Raw genomic sequence first — 16,537 nt, 5'->3', positions numbered from 1 at the left:
ACCTACACTACACTCAAACGGAGACAGGCCCGTAGATGACACTGGTAATGTATTGTGGGCGTACTCCACCATAGATAATTGCTGACTCCATGAAGTAGGATTCTTAGAGACCAGACATCGTAACGTTCTCTCTAAATCTTGGTTGGCTCTCTCAGTCTGGCCATTGCTCTGGGGATGGAACCCGGAGGACAGACTGACCGTCGCCCCCAATAATCTACAGAATTCTTGCCAAAATTTGGACACAAACTGGGGTCCCCTGTCGAAAACCACGTCGGTCGGGAGGCCATGTAAGCGAAAGACGTGGTCAACGACAGCCAACGCTGTCTCCTTGGCTGAGGGTAATTTGGGCAAGGGAATGAAATGAGCCGCCTTCGAGAACCGGTCCACCACGGTCAAAACTACCGTGTTACCCTGAGAGGGTGGGAGGGCGGTAATAAAATCTAGCGAAATGTGGGACCAGGGTCTCGAAGGGACTGGCAGCGGTTGAAGGAGCCCATCAGGAGGTCGATTGGAAGTCTTACCAGTGGCGCAAGCTGAGCAAGCCAATACAAAATCGTGAACATCATGAGCCATAAGTGGCCACCAGAATCGTTGTTTAACCAAAAACTTGGTGCGACTAACCCCTGGATGACAAGCCACGTTGGAACAATGCCCCCACTGAATAACGTCGGACCTTACTGACTCCGGTACAAATAAGCGTTTTGGTGGACAACCGGCCGGGGGCGTTACCCCTTGTAAGGCTCTCTTGACCTTCGATTCGACCTCCCATACGAGTGTTGAGACAAATAGACTCTCAGGTAAAATGCACTCGGGAGTAGACGGGCGTTCGGAACGGTCAAAAATACGCGATAAAGAGTCGGGTTTGACATTTTTGGAACCCGGGCGGTACGAGAGAACAAAATCAAAACGTCCGAAAAAAAGTGCCCACCGAGCCTGCCTGGAGTTCAGTCTTTTAGCAGTCTTAATGTATTCCAGATTCTTGTGGTCGGTCCAGACGATAAAAGGTACCCCTGACCCTTCTAACCAGTGACGCCATTCCTCCAACGCTAGTTTGACTGCCAACAATTCTCTATTACCAATGTCATAATTGCGTTCTGCAGGGGACAAACGATGAGACAAAAACGCGCATGGGTGCATTCTGTCGTCTGTGGGAGAACGCTGGGAAATCACTGCACCTACCCCCACCTCTGACGCATCGACCTCCACCACGAACTGACGTGATGGATCAGGGGTAGTGAGGATGGGAGCCGAAAGCGACTCTTCAGTTTGGTGAACGCAGCTTCCGCTGCGTCTGACCACCTGAACGTCGTTCTGGGGGAGGTCAAGGCAGTCAGAGGTGAGGCTAGTCGGCTAAAGTTGCGAATAAAACGCCTGTAGAAATTGGCGAACCCCAGAAACCGCTGTAGGGCCTTACGGGAATCTGGACTTGGCCATTCTACCACAGCCTTAATCTTCTCAGGATCCATGCGTATTCCCTCAACCGACACAATGTGACCTAGAAAAGGAACAGACTGTGCATGAAAATCGCATTTCTCCGCCTTGACAAAAAGCCCATTCTCTAGCAACCTTTGAAGCACTCGTCGGACGTGCTGCACATGTTCCTGGAGAGATGTTGAAAAAATCAATATGTCATCCAGGTAGACATATATGAACTGATAGACCATATCTCGCAGCACGTCATTGACGAGCGCCTGGAAGACTGCAGGACTATTGGACAAGCCGAACGGCATAACCAAATATTCAAAATGCCCTCTGGGGGTGTTAAAAGCCGTCTTCCATTCATCCCCCTCCCTGATGCGGACCAAATGATAAGCATTGCGTAAATCCAATTTTGTGAAGATAGACGCTCCCTGCAACCTCTCGAAGGCTGAAGACATCAACGGCAAAGGATAAGTATTCTTTACCGTGATGCTATTCAGCCCTCGGTAATCAATGCAAGGTCGCAGAGACCCGTCCTTCTTCCCCACAAAAAAGAACCCCGCCCCCGCTGGAGAAGAGGAAGGACGAATGAACCCCGTTGCTAGAGAATCAGAAATGTATTTCTCCATGGCCCCCCTCTCTGGAACAGAGAGCGAGTATAACTTGCCCTTCGGCGGAGTCTTACCTGGCATTAACTCTATTGCACAGTCATAGGGACGGTGCGGAGGTAGAGACGCAGCCCGAGACTTACTGAACACTTCCTTCAGGTCCAGGTACTCCGTGGGCACGTTAGATAAATTCACTGCCTCCTCCTGAAACACAGAAACAGAAACAGACGAACAGGCAGACACCAGACAAGACTCATGACATTTAGTGCTCCATTCCAATACTGTCCGCTGTTGCCAATCGATTCTGGGGTTGTGTTTGATGAGCCAAGGGTGTCCTAAAACGATGGGAGCCAGGGGGGAGTCCAGGATGTAAAATGATAATGTTTCCGTGTGATTGCCAGAAGTGATGAGCGTGACTGGTCCAGTGTCGTGTGAAATGTGAGGTAGGTCTTGACCATTGAGTGCATGAACCTCAATCTGGTGGGTGAGTGGTCGGAGTGGAATCTGTAACTTGAGTGCTAGTGAGTGGTCCATGAAGTTACCTTCGGCTCCCGAGTCCACCAGTGCTTGACAGTCGTGCTCGTGAATAGACCATCGTAGTCTTACCGGGAGGAGAGTTGATGTAGATGAGGTCTTTTCGGCAGAGATCCCGCCCGACAGTAGCCTCATACTTACCGACGGGCTTGCCCTTTTACCGGGCAGAGGGAGGCAAAATGACCCGCGGCTCCACAATACAGGCAAAGTCCCTGGGATCTCCGCCTCTCCTTCTCCTCCCGGGAAAGCCGAGCTCGCCCCACCTGCATGGGCTCGGGATCGTAGAGGTGACCGACCGCATCCCCGCCGCTGGGCCGCTGGCTCTCTGTTAACCCCGGATGGCGACTGGGTGGAATGCGCCGCTCCATCCGGGATAGACGTGCGTCCACTCTAAGAGCCAGCTCCACGAGTCCGTTGAAATCCTCCGGGAGGTCCAGGGCGTAGATCTCACGTTGAATGCGGTCGGCCAGCCCATGCAGGAACATGTCCCACTGCGCTTCGTCGTTCCATTGGCACTCTACCGCCAGGGTTCTAAACTCGATGGAGTATTCCGATACCGATCGTTCGCCTTGCTTTAACTCAGCCAGAACGCGGGCCGCCTCTCTACCGGTGTTGGCCCGATCGAACACCCTCCTCATCTCGACGGAGAGTGCCTGGAACGACTCGCAGCATGGATCGGCGTTCTCCCACACCGCCGTCCCCCATAGCGCTGCCCTCCCAGTCAGCAGGGTGAGGACAAATGCCACTCGTGCAGCCTCCGTGGCAAAAGTGCGGGGTTGTAGAGCAAAATGCATCGAACAACGGGTCAGAAAGGCTCTACAAAAGTTAGGCTCACCTCCATAAACCTCCGGGACCGGCAGACGGGGTTCTGACTGGGAGGCGCGATCTGGTGGTGTGGGAGGGGTGGCTGGTGTGGGAGGCGCAGCGGGACCTCGCAACAGTTGTACTTGCTGGGTGAGCTCGGACACCTGCGTTACCAGTGCCTGAACCGCCCTCGCTGTGTCATTGAGGTTCTTCTCCTGTTGGTCCATCCGATGAATGCTGCTCCCCACAAATTCCTCCAGTGAAGACGGAGCTCTTGCTGCTTCCATGTTAGGGTCAGATCGTTCTGTCATGGTAAAGGATGATAGAAGCAAGATGCAAGTAACTCAGAATTTTAATGTAATTGAAGCACAAATAATCTTCAACACACAAACAACAGTCCAGCACACACAGCAACTGGCAACGCAGGGACTAGATGGTCAGTGCAGAAGAAGTGATGAAAAGTCCGGTTGAAGAAGTGATCCAGGTGATTTCGTGAGCGGTGAAACGAGGAACAGGCAGGAACACGAAACAGGACACCAACGAGCAACACAGGATCTCAGACACGGACATCAAACAACGATCTGACAATGAGAGGAGATAAGCAGTGAGTATATAAAAGGATCGCAAATGAGTTGCAGCTGTGTGATGGTGATGAGACGATGATGATCAGCTGGGGCGCTGATAACTGAGCGCGGGTGGAAACGCCCACTCGCGCACACTCACACACATGTAAACAACAGTAACACGAGACAAGAAGGAAACAATGAGTTTACGAACCGTGACAGCTCTGTAGTGGGTCTGTTATCAACCGGCAAATTCGGCTTCTATTAGCCAACATTTTTACAAGCTCCAACATACCTGCCTTTAGTTTTTAAGTAATCCTGAACACCCCGGACAGCTGGTTCAGGAGAATTTAAGGGTTGGAGTTCAACTCTTATGTTCTATGTTGTCTATATAACGTGCTACTACTGTACGTGCCTCAAACAAAACCCTATAAATTCTTTCAAAGATTTGATTCCATGAAGCTCGCAAACTCTACAAAATCAACTTGTTCTTTCTTTGAACACAATTTGTATCCTGGCAGATATTTACACTCTGACTTCCGTATATTGCATGAAGCCTGATGAACAGATTGGAGCTTGCATTTCGAGATAGTTCTTTGATAGTTCAGTGATTTTTTTCTACATTTGCAATATGCACTTGCAGTCCATGAAGAGACTCAAAACTGCATTGAAGTGCACAGTTGCTTAATGGAAATTGCAAAAAAAAATTCCCTGTGGCATCCCATGATCCATAGCAACAATGAACACATCATACACATCTTGTGTCTCTCGATCCAGCTCCTCGATGGCATGTAGAGTCCCATCCTGAAGGAATGAAATAAAGGAATCGATTTTTAAAGAATTAAATAAGATCTGAACATCTGACAATACATTGTTGTGTCAATAGCTTCATGTCCTCACATCTCTGAAGCTGAAGAATTTGCTGTTAGAGGAAGTAGTGATGGTGACACGTCCGTTGTCTCCGCTGTCAGCATCTGTGGCTGAGATTTGGCACACCTCTCCAGGTGATGAGGGTGTGTACACGCCTTCCTGAATCTCAATGGGCTCTGGCAGAGGAAGGGATTGTGGGTTGTTGTCGTTGACGTTGTAGCGACAATGACTCTGTTTAGGGAATTTATTAGCTCGAATGAGAGACGATATTCATGAGATATGAATATTTATATGTCGCATACATGAATTAAATTATTTCCAAATAGGGAATGAGTCAAATTTCACCTTATATTAATAATTAACACGATTACTTGTAATAACCATTAATATAGGTAGGTAAATTTATCTTTAAATCAGGGGAAGTCTAGGTAGAATGCACCGTTCGGCTATCTCACGATGGCCATTAATTGTGGGGAATTCATGGGGAATTACCAGTCTGTAACAACGTCAAATAACGTTCCTGTTGCCACAAGTTCCTGTTCGTGTTTTAGACAATTTAGGGATTATGATATTACAATAGGTAGAGATTGTAGCTTGATCACACTTTCATTGACGAGTTATGGAACACAGACAGATTCAATTCAAAAGATTATGGAATTCAATGTAAAACATGCTAACGATTACAATGTACTAAATCAAAACCACACATGAGTAAATATGCATAATAAACGAAAATAAAGAAATAAAGTAAACGAAAATAAAAACGATCGTAATAAGAACAAAAAGGGGAGAGAGAGAGAGAGAGAGAGAGAGAGAGAGAGAGAGAGAGAGAGAGAGAGAGAGAGAGAGAGAGAGAGAGAGTGTGTGGGAGATGGATAGTTGTCAGAATTAAAGTAAATTGTCAGAAATAAAGTAAACGAAAATAAAAACGATTGTAATAAGAACAAAAAGGTGTGAGAGAGAGAGAGAGAGAGAGAGAGAGAGAGAGAGAGAGAGAGAGAGAGAGAGAGAGAGAGACAATTTTAGCACAGCAGTTCTTTAGATGTTACATTTAGAATGTACTTTACTTTGCCCTCTTTGTTGCGTCTTATGTCGGAAGGATGCGTGGGGTCACGTGGTATAATCTTCAAGGCGAAAGTGAGGCGAGTAACTCCGGTTCAGAGCGTACACGAACTTTGTCAAGTTAACTTAGTCTTAAGTTGGAATTTTAAGGAGAATACCAATTGAGGTAGAGTGTCAAGAAAATAAAGACGAAAGCAAACGAAAGGAAGCTTGCGGTGAAGAAAAGCGGTCTCTCTCTGGTGGAACACTACACACTACGAAAGCTTCGCGCTCGTGTTTTGAAGAGAATGAGGTCACGCCTCCCTCTTGTGTTGAACCAATTGCTTGGGAGGGCAGGTGTGACCAAACTCTCTTGGTTCGCTAAGAAAACGCCTCCTGGGCGGATGTACGGTGGAGATTAAATCGGTTATAACCTGATATAAATGGCAGAATGCATAATTTCATAATTTGAGTTAAGGATTCGACACCAGTAGTCTTTTCCTAACAAAACCGTCCCAAAGATTGTGTTTCTGTGATTTGGTAGCGGGAAGTTACATGCAGGGCCGGCTCTAGGTTATTTGGTGCCCAAGGCGAGAGTATAGTGGAATAATGGAATGGAAACTTTCATAATTAGTTTTGTACTAATTTCTATACTTGAAAGAGATAAGCACGTGATCTTTTATTTTGGCGGAAACTGCATCAAGCTTTTATTTTGGCGGAAAACATGGATACAAATGCGTCAAACTTCTCCCTTTACCCCATAATTTAAAGCCCTAAAACCAGCTGTCAGATGTTTTCGCGCCACTCCCGGTTGCTGAGCAACGCGCGTGATTTTGACAGCTGCCTGTCAGAGTGAATAAGTAGTTTTTTAGGATTGTATAATCTATTAAAAGAAATGGACAAATACAAGCAGTGTGTGGGCAGTGCACAGTAAAAGTGTACAGCGTGTGTGCAGCTTTCATAATACGATACATTTATTTAACTTTTTTTTATTTTTTATTCTGCAATTTTGCGCCCCGTCCAGCAGATGGCGCCCCAGGCGGCCACCTTTCGGCAAAGCCGGCCCTGGTTACATGAGTCTATGATTACATGAGACTAAAAATAAGCATTTCCATTCTTGATTATACAATACACTTAGTTCTAATGGTCTAGCGTATAGGGACCGTGACACACAACACAAATACATTTTAAAATACATTGGAAAGGGTTGATTTTTGACCACAATGTCCAGAAACGGAATGTCTGTATATTTGGTGTGTGTGTGTGTGTGTGTGTGTGTGTGTGTGTGTGTGTAAGGTTGTTCGTAGTTCAACCGGAGCTGGAACCACAGTTGAGTGTGCATATGTGTGCAGAATCCTTCACATGTTGACGTTTGTTTCCCGAGGTTCGTATGTGTGTGCGTGTATATCTGAGCTGATGAGATCAGCAGTGAGCGTTTGGTAAAACACTGTCCTGTTGTTCTTCAAAGGGTTAATCAGAATGGTTCTTGTTGATTCAGACAGACGCGATCTGTTTCTCAGATCGGCTATCCATGAGTTATTCGAATGTCCGGCGCCAGTTGGTCTCTTGTGTTGCAATCCGGGAAGGACAGAGTCGTCTATTAAATTAGACTGGATTAACGTCCAGAACAGAGATGATGATCTGAGCTGTGGAGTTTAAACCATCGACAGGCTGGTCTACAGCTACAACCTGAGAAAGACAACGCAAGCATCCCATTCAGAATGAATAGTCATCCTGAACATTGTGTAACTAGTTGGATTTAAGAAACGAATGTGATTTGCTTTGTACCTGTAGGATGTATTTGTCTACAGTTTCTCTATCCAAGGTAGCGTCGCTCCGGAGTGATATCGCTCCTTGACTGTTGATAGCGAAGGTACTGTTGTCCATGATAAAGTGACCTTTAGAGAACCCACCCTGATCAGAGAAAACTAGAAAAGGTTAGTACATCAAAACATACTAGGAACTTACATGGACGTTATCATGGTTAATTTGAAGGTTATTTAGTTCTTGTGTAGTTTACTTTAGTAGTTAGAAGAGAGATTGGTATGTTACATATTCCTTGTATACTTCCATGACTAAGCTAATTGTGATGGCCCCGATGCAGCCACACATCAGTGAGCGGTGATGTTGCGCACGCACATACCTACAAACACCCATTACTCATATAGTTTTTCTTGTAATGTATCCTGCACGTTCTTTAGTATTTTATTCTCTCAATAGTTTCTGTTTATATATTTATTTGGCAATAAGACTTAGACACTGTTTATTTCTCATTAAGATATTTGAGTTGCAGTACATCACTGACTGGTTGAAGTGCACACAATCTAGTTGGTGTTGTGCAGTACACACATTTATTAATATTGCTTTCTTTGAGTCCAATACAGACATCATAAGTCTGCTCAGGTCATTGGTTCAGAATTACTTAATTTGTCTGCTATATCGTTGCACAGTAGCTAGGTGTCACTAGTGAGCAATAATGAATGAAGCTTCGAGTGATGAACCTTTTGGTGAAGCAATGGGCTGCGAGGTCTCAGTGGTTCAGGAAGCCTCATTTTGCTATCACTACTGGGGAGTGGATGACTGGAGCTTTGGATGGTGATCGGCTGGTTCCGTTTGTGGTCCGCACGAATTAAGGGCCGGCATGCCCATAGACATGTATAAAGGCTAGATGGCTCAAGGCGGAGTCAGCTGTGTCGTCACTTGGCGGCCATCTTAGGTCAGGAGACTGCGCTGCTGCTCCCTGCTGCTGTGGATGGAAGGTGAGTGACAAATGCTCGTAACTTGCTGAATTCTTGACGGATTTACAAACGGTTTGGTTTATTACAAACCTTATTAACGTGGCTATGATTTGTGCTGATGCCGATGTTTAAATTAATTTTTCACAAACTATGCAGTTAAATAGCCGCATCCCTGACGTTTATGACACACCAAGCCGTTTAAAAATCGGTTGAAAATTGAGCAAAATATAGTTATTTCAACACTACATGCACAATAGACTTTAATGTTATAACTGGACGAGCGGTCCTGTCCTAAGATGGCCGCCGTGTGACGTCGTCGGGTCCCATTGGCTCTCAGCGCCGGTAAGCCATCTAGCCTTTATACATGTCTATGGGCATGCCGCTTCACCTGCTATTTTAGTTCCGCTTGCCGCTACCAACCAGCAGATTAACTGTGGGGGGGTTCTCGAATGGTTGTGTTGGTATTTTTCTTTCCTAATTGCTTGTTCTTTTTCCAAGATTGATTATTTGTGTTAGAATATGCACTTAATTATAGTGTAAATATTTAACTAGTTTGGGATTGATTTTGTCGTTGTATTAGTGAAGTTGTTGTTTTGTCTTCCCTTATGTGTTATTGTGGACTAGTCCATTTGTATAAATGTGTCCTTGATGTTTAGCTGGGCAGATCAGTTCAGTTTGTCTTTACATGTACTCAGTTGTTTGAGTTAGTTTGTTCTGTTGATCTCTTTTATAGGCCTAACATTTGTTTTGATAATTTGGACTTTGTTTCCTTTTTTTGTTGAAACTTTTTGGATATGATTTTTGACATTCAGTAAAGAATATATTTTTTGGGAACCTATTTCTCTGACCCTCATTCCTTGACTGCTTGGTCCCTCACACTAATGCTAAACTGTTCTGATTAGCTGGTAGGGAATTCTATAAATTTGTTGCTTGGGTAGCTAAGATGTTACTAGGTTTTAAGTTGTTGCTAGAGTGTTCTAGGAAGTAGCTGAGGGTTCCTAAGAAAGTGCAAAGGTGTTCTGAGTGGTTGCTATGTGGTCACCCTGCAGAGTGATGAGTCACCCGTGCATGTAAATGCCATAGCAACCTCTTAGATCACCGTTGCAACATCTTAGCAGGGTGTATAAGAAGGGTGTTGCTATATGTGGTTGCTAGTGTTTTCTTGTGATTGTTAGGTTGTTGCTAAATTATTTTGAGAGGTTGCAAGGGCATTTCTAGGCAGTTACTACACAGACAGACTTTGGTGGATGTTGCTTGAATACTATAAGAGTTACATTTGGAAATGTTGAAGTTTAATAACAAATAATATATTAATGTCTGCTTATCTTCTCTCATCCTCATCCTCCCTAGGGAAAAAATCACTTAGTAAGTTCATTAGGGCCTGAGCACCGATGGTGTGAGGACCCTATTGGAATTGCTCCGTTTGTTTTTCATACATTATTTTGTTTGATGAATCTCACAATAATTATATTACTTTACAAACATGATGTTTTCAGGAACAGTACCTGGTCTGGATCAGTGACTCTAGTCTGAAGCACAAACTGATCCTGTGGTGAATTTTCCAGAATAGATGCGGTGTACACATCCTGGTCAAATTTCGGAGGGTTGTCATTCACATCCTCAATGGTGACGGACACCACAGCGTTAGCCGTCTTACTGGTATCATTCATCCGAGTTGCCTGTTAATAAGGAAATCATGAATAAAAAAAACTATAACAATCCTGAAACCTCTTCCGATTCATAACATCACCCTAATGATTTTCATGAATGTCTTCAGAAACGTCTGATACCTGTATTTGAACAGTTATCTGGCCGATCTCCTCTCTGTCTAGTGCCGCTGTCACAGAGATGACTCCACTGTTTTGATTAATTTCAAAATTTCTCTGATATTCATTTGGAAGGACTAGAACAGAAATGTGGATATTTGCTGTGTTATTATCAGAAACTTAATATAGAATATGAGTATATTTCTTTATTCAAATAGAAGTGTATTATTAGGTGATTAAAGTGCTTGTTTTATCACAAGTGCTTGACTATAGTTTGGTCTTTCTATATTATCAGATTTAAAATCAGCGTTTCACCTCTAGCTCTCACACATCTACAGAGAAACTTTATTTGGAAACGGGTGGAGGAGGTTATAGATTAGGACTCATGTCATGTAAGTGTGTTGTAAATCTTCTGTTTACAGCACCTGCGGTTATGCTGTAAAGTACAGGCTCGTTGATGCCTGTGTCGCCATCTTGAGCTTTTATGGCATCAGGAGTGACGTTTGAAAACTGTCCAATCTGTGCATGGACAGAAAAGACATTGAGAGTTAATTTGTTTGATCAGACATGCGTTTAAATATTGATCATGACGTCATTTACCTGATTTTCCTCAATGGATGCGTTATAGAGACTGTGATCAAAATAAGGGTTTAGATTGTCAAAATCTTCAACTGTTATTGTAACTGTTGTGGTGTCACTGAGATCTCCTATATCCTGCAAAAAAACAATGTTTTATTACTATTTACCTTAAAATTAAAGTTTATTCAAAAATGAAAATTGTGTAATTTGTTTTTGGTCCTTATCTACTTTCATGGAAAAAGCAGCTTGGACATTCTGCTAAACATCAGCTTTTGTGTTCCACGAATGAGTACATGATGACAGAGTTTTAATTTTTGTATAAACTATTTTTTCTTTAAAGAATAAACTAACAAAGCAATACTTTGAAGTTTAGTGATCAAAGTAATCTGGAGGTTTTAGGATGTCAGAGAGTGTGTCTTTACTTTAGCTTGCACAGTGAAGATGTGCTGTTGAGCAATGTTGTAGTTCAGACGCTGTTTCAACCTGATGTTTCCGTCACTCCTCACTTCAAAATCATCTGGTGCTGGAGGCTGTTTAAAGAGGGGAAGTGATGAATTAAAATGAAATTCATGGACACAAGCTGTGCTTACTGACTAATTAAATGTATTATTTAGTTTCCTATCCTTTAAAATAATCTACATGCATACAAACTGTTAAAAAAAACATGAGATTAGGTATGATTAAATACTGGTATATATAAATAATTGGTTATTTACAGTTTTTACCAACTGCTTACACACGTTCGTTTTCAAACCTAAGTCTCCTTTTTTCAAAACTCTACACACAATTCTCAAAACCGCACACACAAAATGCAAAATGCCTCACATCTCCTTCAAAATGCAACACTGCATTCAAAATGCCATAAACACATGTCAGAATGAAGCATTTGCATCAAATGGCAAACACTTCTTTCATAATAATACATTTTTGGATATACCATGTAAACACTGCTGTTCTAAATCTAAAGCTCTTTGGTCTTTCATAGTCTTATATCTACATTTCAATACAATGTTCTACAGTGAAAGTAATCTGCTGAGTAACATGTATACCGGAAACGCCAATGCAATGTAGAAATAGAAAATATATATTAGGCCAAACATTACTGTTGTATACATTAGCATACAACAAAACTATAAACATGTAAACCAAAAGTATATTCTTTACAGTAGAATAGAGTAAATTGTGTGTGGGGTCTCGGTCCAGAAATAGGCAGGGAGGGACGAGGGGGTGCAGTCCCCAGTGCTAAGCTTCATCTCTTCTCCGAGCTGGGTCTGGCCACAATACTTCGTCCACATCACAAGATACGTTTTCTCTTGCCAAACATCGAGGGAAGTATCTCCTAGCATGGCGTATCCAATCTTGGACAGAGGCAACTTCTATGTCCCCACATGCGTCCTCCATTGCCTGGAGAAGCGGCATGCGGGCATAGGGTTGGCGATCATACACTTTCCAGCGCCAGGCTGAGAAGAATTCCTCTATGGGATTTAGAAAAGGTGTATATAGGGGTAGGTACAAAACTACAAATTGTGGATGGGTGGCAAACCAGTTTTGGACCAGAACAGCCCGGTGAAAACTAACATTGTCCCATATAACCACAAATCTAGCAGGCGCCTGATCTGGATCAGGGACAAGCATTGTGTGAATTTCATCCAGAAAAGTGAGTATATGGCCGGTGTTGTATGGACCCAGTGTGGCATTGTAATGGAGGACCCCATTTTGAGTGATGGCAGCACACATGGTTATATTACCCCCACGCTGTCCAGGGACATTGGCAATTGCCCAATCTGTCCATTGTTCAAAACAGGTAATCTGACCTTTGACCTATTTATAGGCCTATCTATACTAAACTAAAGCAGTGATTGGTTAGTGATCAGTTAAGCAATTAGTGTTTGCACATGTGAGGAGTGTGTCTGTGTGACCTGGTGAATAAGTGTAGCATTTTGATTGGTTGTGTTTGGAAAAGGAAAGCAAGTCACTTCCTGATAGATTTTTTTTGTTTTAGGTTGAGAATTGTGTGTAGTGTTTTGAAAAAAGTGTTTTATGCAATTGAAAACTGAGTCAAAGGCTGAGAAATAGCTTATGGTTTTGAAGATTTGGCATGTAGTTTTGCACTTTGAGTGAGAGGTTTCAAAAATCGTGTGACATGAAAATATTTTGTGTGTAAGCAGTTGGTAAAAACTGTAATATACAGTAATACAGTCCTGTTGGAAATGTTAATATATCTAGTGCCTGATACTAATGCAGTTTTGTGGAAGCATGATATTATATCAAAAATATGAGAATCATTCATGATTTACCAGTATAGAATATGTAATATTGCTGTTTTCTGAAGAAACATCTGCATCTTCAGCCTTCACACTGAGCACATCTGTACCCACAGCTGTCGCCTGGAGCAAAACACACAGTTTACACAGAGAACCAAACACACTTCTGCTGTATAAAGATGTGACATTACACACACCTCTGACACTGTGGCGCTGTATGTTTTACTCTGGAAGATCGGAGGATTGTCATTGACATCCAGAACTTTAAACGTCCTGACGGTTTTCAGCTGAAATGGAGAATGAAGACTTTACAGTGAAGGTTTATGTGCTGAATACTTTGTCTTATTGAATAATTTGATAATGTTTTTGTTTAAACTTACCGCCGAGTTTGGGCAAGTGAGTGAATAATACAAAATCCCTCCTGTCTAGAAGAAATGAAACACACAAAGAGACATGTGGCACTTCCTTTCTTTATGAAATTAAAAAATAAAATTTAATACAATTAACTATAAGCTAAACTATTAGTCAGTAGGGTCTATTGTTTGTTTGTTTTTAGTTATTGATAAGCTTAAATCCCATTAAAGGTATTAATATATATATATATATATATATATATGTATGTATATATGTCTACCTGATTCTTATATATTTAATATATATAAATTATATATTAAATACCTGATGAGGTATTTCTACCTGATTCTACCTATAAATTCTAATTCTGTTGTTGTTCAATCAGGTTTATGTAAGATAAAACACGGGAATACTGTTTTAACTTAATTGAGTTGAAACAGTAAAAAAATATTTTTTAAATTAGGTTGGACAAACAAAAATGTAATAAATAATGTAAATTAAATTGTATGTAAAGAAAGGGTAATAAATATATATTTTTTTGAGTGGTGGAAAAGGATTTTTATAATATAAAACAAAAAAAGATTATATCAAACTTAAGTAATTTGACTTAGCTGGAGAAATCAGGTTATATCTGCTGGTTATGCTTCAGTAAAACCTTGTTTTTCAGTAATAATCAATCAGTAATCTTAATTTATTTCAACAAAAACAGTTTTTGAATATGTTACCACATTAAGTACATTTTGAACGGACACAAAAATGTTTTTCAGTGTATATATGTGTGTGGATCAGTGAGGGACGAACCTCCTTTAGTACATCAGCGTCCAGTGGTTCTTTGGTTCGTACAGTAGCGGTTGAGTCTCCATCAGAGTAAACCAGCTCCAGAAATGTTACACCAATGGGAAAGAGATGATGTGACTCCAGCTTCAGACGATCATCAGGTCCGATATTAGTGAAACTCTCTACATCTCCTGAAGGCCAGATCAAATACATATTCTGACACACAATCTAAACATAAATGCAATGCCAGAATTGTTCTTGCATTACTCTTAATATTCACAAGCAATATGATTGTGTTTTTTTTTATTAAATATCAATTATTTTTTACTTTGGGGAGTTACTAGTTACATGTAACTGAGTTACGTAATTTAATTACAAAATTTATATAGACCTAACAATCGGTTACAGTTACCGAGAAAAAAATGTGTAATAAAATTACAGTTAAGAAAATGTTAACGATTTCAATGGCGGTTACATCTGAATATGTTCTGTAAAAAGATAGGATATGTTGAATAATATGAATTTGTTGCGTTGCCCGTTGTTGATGTGTACGATGTCTTCGCTATTTAAAGGCCGTTTAGTCAAGCAATGCTATTCTGATGCTTTTGATTGGTTCTTTAGGCTACAAGAGTTTCCATGGCGAGTGATGAAAATGCATACCAGTGCTGGAAAGTAGAAGTAATCAAATGTAATCCGTTACATTACTTTGATAAAATAATTTAAATAGTTACACTACTTATTACATTTTAAATAGGGTAACTTGTAATCTGTAACCTATTGCATTTCCAAAGTAACCTTCCCAACACTGATTATTTTATTTGAGCTGCTCAATACAAATCAATACCAATATCATTTACATTGAGATAAAGTAATACACCTTCATATATTTCTCACCTTCATATCCCTCCTGGATTGCCCCAACTCTGAGATTGGTTTCAGTTACACAGTTTATCTCTGAGGTTCCTTAAACAGAAACAAGTCATTGGGTTTAGGACTTAACAAACCGCTTAAAGCCTGAACATGGTAACACAAAATACACAAAATCACACAATTTGTAAAAACGAGATGTAAAACAATTTAAACGAGCATACACTTTTAAGATTAAGTTTAATTTTTCATTATTATTTTCATTATGCTGGTGACAAAGTGGACAGACAGTTGTCATTCTGATTTATGATTGGAAAATGAATACAACTGACCATTATGATCAGAAAAAGACAAAGGTGTGATAAAACATTTGTTAAACACATTCAAATGATGTTTAAAAACATAAAATCTATCTAACCTATAGCTAATGATATACGATTATCGCGTACATGAGCCCATGTGTATTGCTTTTCATTATCATTCATAATCCTCCAAATGTCACATACCCGTATTTTCCGGACTATAAGTCGCTCCGGAGTATAAGTCGCATCAGTCAAAAATTGCGTCATGAAGAAGAAAAAAACATATATAAGTCGCACCAGACTATAAGTCGCATTTATTTAGAAATTTATTTCACAAAATCCAATACCAAGAACAGATATTTAATCTGGAAAGGCAAGTTATTCAGCTGCACAACAGCACACAGAACAACAGGCTGAATAATGTCCGGTGTGTTAGCGTAACACAAGGTTTCCCGCAGCACTTTGGAACTAAGCAACACAAGCCTGCCGCCGTAACTACATCGTCAACAAAATGTATATGAGCGATATCAGCCGTGTTACTCTGTCCTGTTTAGAGCTCAGATTCTCTGCCCGAGCCGATATTTACCGCCGCTATACTCGGGCCGAGAGACGTGCGGCGCGGGACTAGATGTGATGGCCGAGTGCGAGTGCGGGCGGTAGCCTCACTATGTGTGTGCGGCTGCGGGAGAATAAAACGATTACATATAAATATGAATAAAACATATAAAACTAATAAATTGTTATTCACATGTTGCAGAAAAGCAACAAGAACAACTAAAACAAAATAGAAACGATTTACAGTCCAGAGTTTCTATTTGTAACATGTTTGCAGCGTTGAGCGATGTAGCCAATCACAGACATATGTGTTGATTTCTGGAACGCAATGGCCAATCAGAAGCATTTAAGATAGAAACCCCTCACCGCTCAAAACTGACTTATTGTTCAGTGCTGAATTCTGCATACTGGCAAATCATCTGATTTTAAAAGATATTATGAAAGATTCGTTATGCAGTCAGCTTCATTGATAATAACATAGATGTATGAGATCGCG

The 16,537-nt window shown here is 41.4% G+C and overlaps 1 protein-coding gene and 1 long non-coding RNA gene across 2 annotated transcripts in view; both read right to left on the bottom strand.

The window, feature by feature from the left end:
- LOC307000540 (protocadherin Fat 4-like) overlaps positions 1-16,537 on the bottom strand; it is a gene marked incomplete at its 3' end in the record, with an annotated part of 37,868 nt that overhangs the window by 15,776 nt on the left and 5,555 nt on the right. Inside the window, exons 2-9 of the mRNA XM_079616182.1 lie at positions 15,212-15,280; positions 14,342-14,508; positions 13,567-13,611; positions 13,384-13,473; positions 13,220-13,309; positions 11,345-11,452; positions 10,944-11,057; positions 10,769-10,862 (exon numbers count right to left, since the gene is read on the bottom strand). Coding sequence (XP_079472308.1) covers positions 10,769-10,862; positions 10,944-11,057; positions 11,345-11,452; positions 13,220-13,309; positions 13,384-13,473; positions 13,567-13,611; positions 14,342-14,508; positions 15,212-15,280 — 777 coding nt within the window. The remainder of the gene's footprint in view (positions 1-10,768; positions 10,863-10,943; positions 11,058-11,344; positions 11,453-13,219; positions 13,310-13,383; positions 13,474-13,566; positions 13,612-14,341; positions 14,509-15,211; positions 15,281-16,537) is intronic.
- On the bottom strand, positions 7,517-8,786 carry LOC306999776. Its single transcript, XR_013797918.1, has 3 exons — positions 8,341-8,786; positions 7,628-7,753; positions 7,517-7,528 (listed from the first exon to the last, which is right to left on the bottom strand). It is a non-coding gene; the product is annotated as an uncharacterized lncRNA (long non-coding RNA).

The sequence above is a fragment of the Phoxinus phoxinus genome (assembly GCF_949152265.1).
Source record: "Phoxinus phoxinus genome assembly, chromosome: 6".
Classification (NCBI taxonomy): Eukaryota; Metazoa; Chordata; class Actinopteri; order Cypriniformes; family Leuciscidae; genus Phoxinus; species Phoxinus phoxinus.
Note: the sequence above shows the minus strand (reverse complement) of the source record. Positions and strands in the feature narration are given on the sequence as shown.